The following is a 2,552-nucleotide window of genomic DNA, read 5'->3' on the forward strand; positions in this document are numbered from 1 at the left end:
TGAAGAGAAAGTTGAGTTTCTTTCTTATGTTGACCATAGAAGATATTTTGAAGAATGCTGGTAATCAAACAGCTGATGGTCCCCATTGACTTCCATACTATTTATTTTCCTACTATGACAGTCAATGGGGTGCAAAAACTGCTTGGTTCCTAAAAAGTCTTCAAAATATATTATTTTGTGTTTAACCTAATATACAGGTTTGGAACAACATGATGGTGAGTAAATAATGACAACTGTGACACTGTTTCCTCTTTTGTAAACAAGTGCACTAAACAAGCTTGATGTTACGAAAATGACAGCACAACTTTGGGACAGTTGTAATTTGAGTAATTTTCAGAAAAAAAGGTTTATGTTTTATTTGTTTATGTCACTCCTTGAGAAGTTTATTTACATCAACATAAACATCATTAAATGTAATAACCATTTTGTTATTGGATTTCCATATTTTAAGATTGAAAATCTGAACAACATAATAAAATCTATATTGAGTAATTTTCACAAAAAAAGGTTTATGTTTTATTTGTTTATGTCACTCCTTGAGAAGTTTATTTACATCGACATAAACATCATTAAATGTAATAACCATTTTGTTATTGGATTTCCATATTTTAAGATTGAAAATCTGAACAACATAATAAAATCTATACATATAAGGCATTTGAGAAGTAGAATAAATAAATGATGAAAGCAGGGTAAAATGTTGCCAAGTTTTTAATATGATCTTCATATAACAACAGACAAAAGTGTTGAAATTTGTTAATTTTAAGGAAAGTAAACCCATACAAAAAAAAGTGTCATTGTTGAAGAATTATACAAAAAAAGTTAGATAATTAATATAATATTGATCATACAGTACGTTCATGCAGTGGAAAATGCTGAAAGTTTGAAACATAAAATAGGCTAAAACAATCAAAAAAAAAAAAAAAAAAATTTATTTAAGTAATAACCATGAGGAGCTTGTCTATAAAAAATCAGAACAGATAAAACAAGTTTGTGTAGCTGTTTCTTTAATGCTGGCAGAAAGAAAGTAAAGGGAAAGAATTTATTTAAGTAATAACCATGAGGAGCTTGTCTATAAAAAATCAGAACAGATAAAACAAGTTTGTGTAGCTGTTTCTTTAATGCTGGCAGAAAGAAAGTAAAGGGGGTTGAACTGAACTAATATGATCTTAAGCTGTTGCACTGTTGTCACCGGTGTAGTAGACAGCCCAGTGAGCCCCAATGGAGGTGATGCCATATCCATTCTGTCGACCACTGAGGAAACGTAGCTCACTTCCATCATGGGTTGGGTAGATGTTAAATGAGTTTCCAGAAGGCTGTCCCACTTTTAAAGAGCGGCCTCGACTAGTGACAAACATAATCTCATAGATGTAGCCACTGTAATATTTTCCAGAAACCTGAATGATGGATTCATTGTCACGAAGTGACATCTCCAGTGGATTGCCATTGCTTGTACAAACCGGTGTTGTCCAGGTACCATCATAACGCAGCTGGATTCTGAACAGATATTTGATGAAAGTGTTTGAAAAGATGGTCACAGAATAACATGCAGAAGAATTAGAACACACAATGCAAATTACTTTTCAAGATCAAGCCACAAGAATATTTTAAAGCATATCATATTCACTTTTTTCACTCTGTTGGTCCAGAGGAATGATCAGTGGTTAACTTACCCACGAATTAAAGAGTTACTGTGTTCCCAGACTCTGATACCAGTGATGCGACCATCATATGCAGTGGAATATTCAGTCCCACTGCCGTCCCCAAAAGCCGTGGAGTAAGAGTAGTAATCCGGTAAAGCTAAAAGAGGAAATAACAGCTCTGAGTCTATCTTAAAATAAACCTTTCAATAGTAAATTTAAAGAAATGCCAAAGTCAGTCTAGATTCCCAAAGATCAAATGTAAAATAGTAGCAAAATGTCAAGTATTAAGATTTATATACATAGTGTATTTTTACATGTTCCAGAATTTCTAGCATGAATCTCAAGTTTAATTTCATTTTCAATTTTCCAACAGTCATTTATTTGCAACATTGTTTTGCATGTTTGATAATGTACCACATTGTGGTGAGCAATACTCACGCATGGCCATGCCCACTGTAACTCCAGAGAGAACAAGAATAAGATGCAACATTTTGTAAAAAGTTGCTGTTCAGCACACACCAGTAATCTAAAAGGAACAAAATAGATGAGGTATTCACTCATGAAACAGTAAATATTTTACTTTAGATAGTAGTTTCCATCATCTAACTGCATTATATATTGACAGAAAATGTATTTAACTGTGATCAGTGTTTTCACATATACCTAAGCACATAAAGATGATAAAAGACAATCACAGACATTTTAGCAATATAAAGTCATTACCTGCTGTTACACTTGATGTGGTTGATATGTGAGTCTGGTTTGATGACTAAACCTACTTGAATTTATATGCTCCTGCTAGTCAAGCCTCTTCTATTGGACAAACATTGTCATGTTTCCGTCTCCACCTCAGAAGGAATGTTTTGGAACATATAAGTTTTGGTCCAGTGCAAAGAATGCCTAGAAGTG

General features: G+C 33.2%; 1 protein-coding gene across 1 annotated transcript; it reads right to left on the reverse strand.

The window, feature by feature from the left end:
• Positions 1-1,065: 1,065 nt before the first annotated feature.
• LOC107686953 (zymogen granule membrane protein 16-like) lies at positions 1,066-2,399 on the reverse strand. Its single transcript, XM_016484079.1, has 4 exons — positions 2,367-2,399; positions 2,082-2,169; positions 1,674-1,800; positions 1,066-1,497 (listed from the first exon to the last, which is right to left on the reverse strand). The coding sequence occupies exons 2-4, from the start codon at positions 2,131-2,133 to the stop codon at positions 1,170-1,172; spliced, it is 507 nt and encodes a 168-aa protein (XP_016339565.1). The 5' UTR covers positions 2,134-2,169; positions 2,367-2,399; the 3' UTR covers positions 1,066-1,169.
• Positions 2,400-2,552: the final 153 nt, after the last annotated feature.

This window comes from Sinocyclocheilus anshuiensis, unplaced genomic scaffold (assembly GCF_001515605.1).
Source record: "Sinocyclocheilus anshuiensis isolate Anshui unplaced genomic scaffold, SAMN03320099.WGS_v1.1 scaffold1841, whole genome shotgun sequence".
NCBI classification, from domain to species: Eukaryota; Metazoa; Chordata; class Actinopteri; order Cypriniformes; family Cyprinidae; genus Sinocyclocheilus; species Sinocyclocheilus anshuiensis.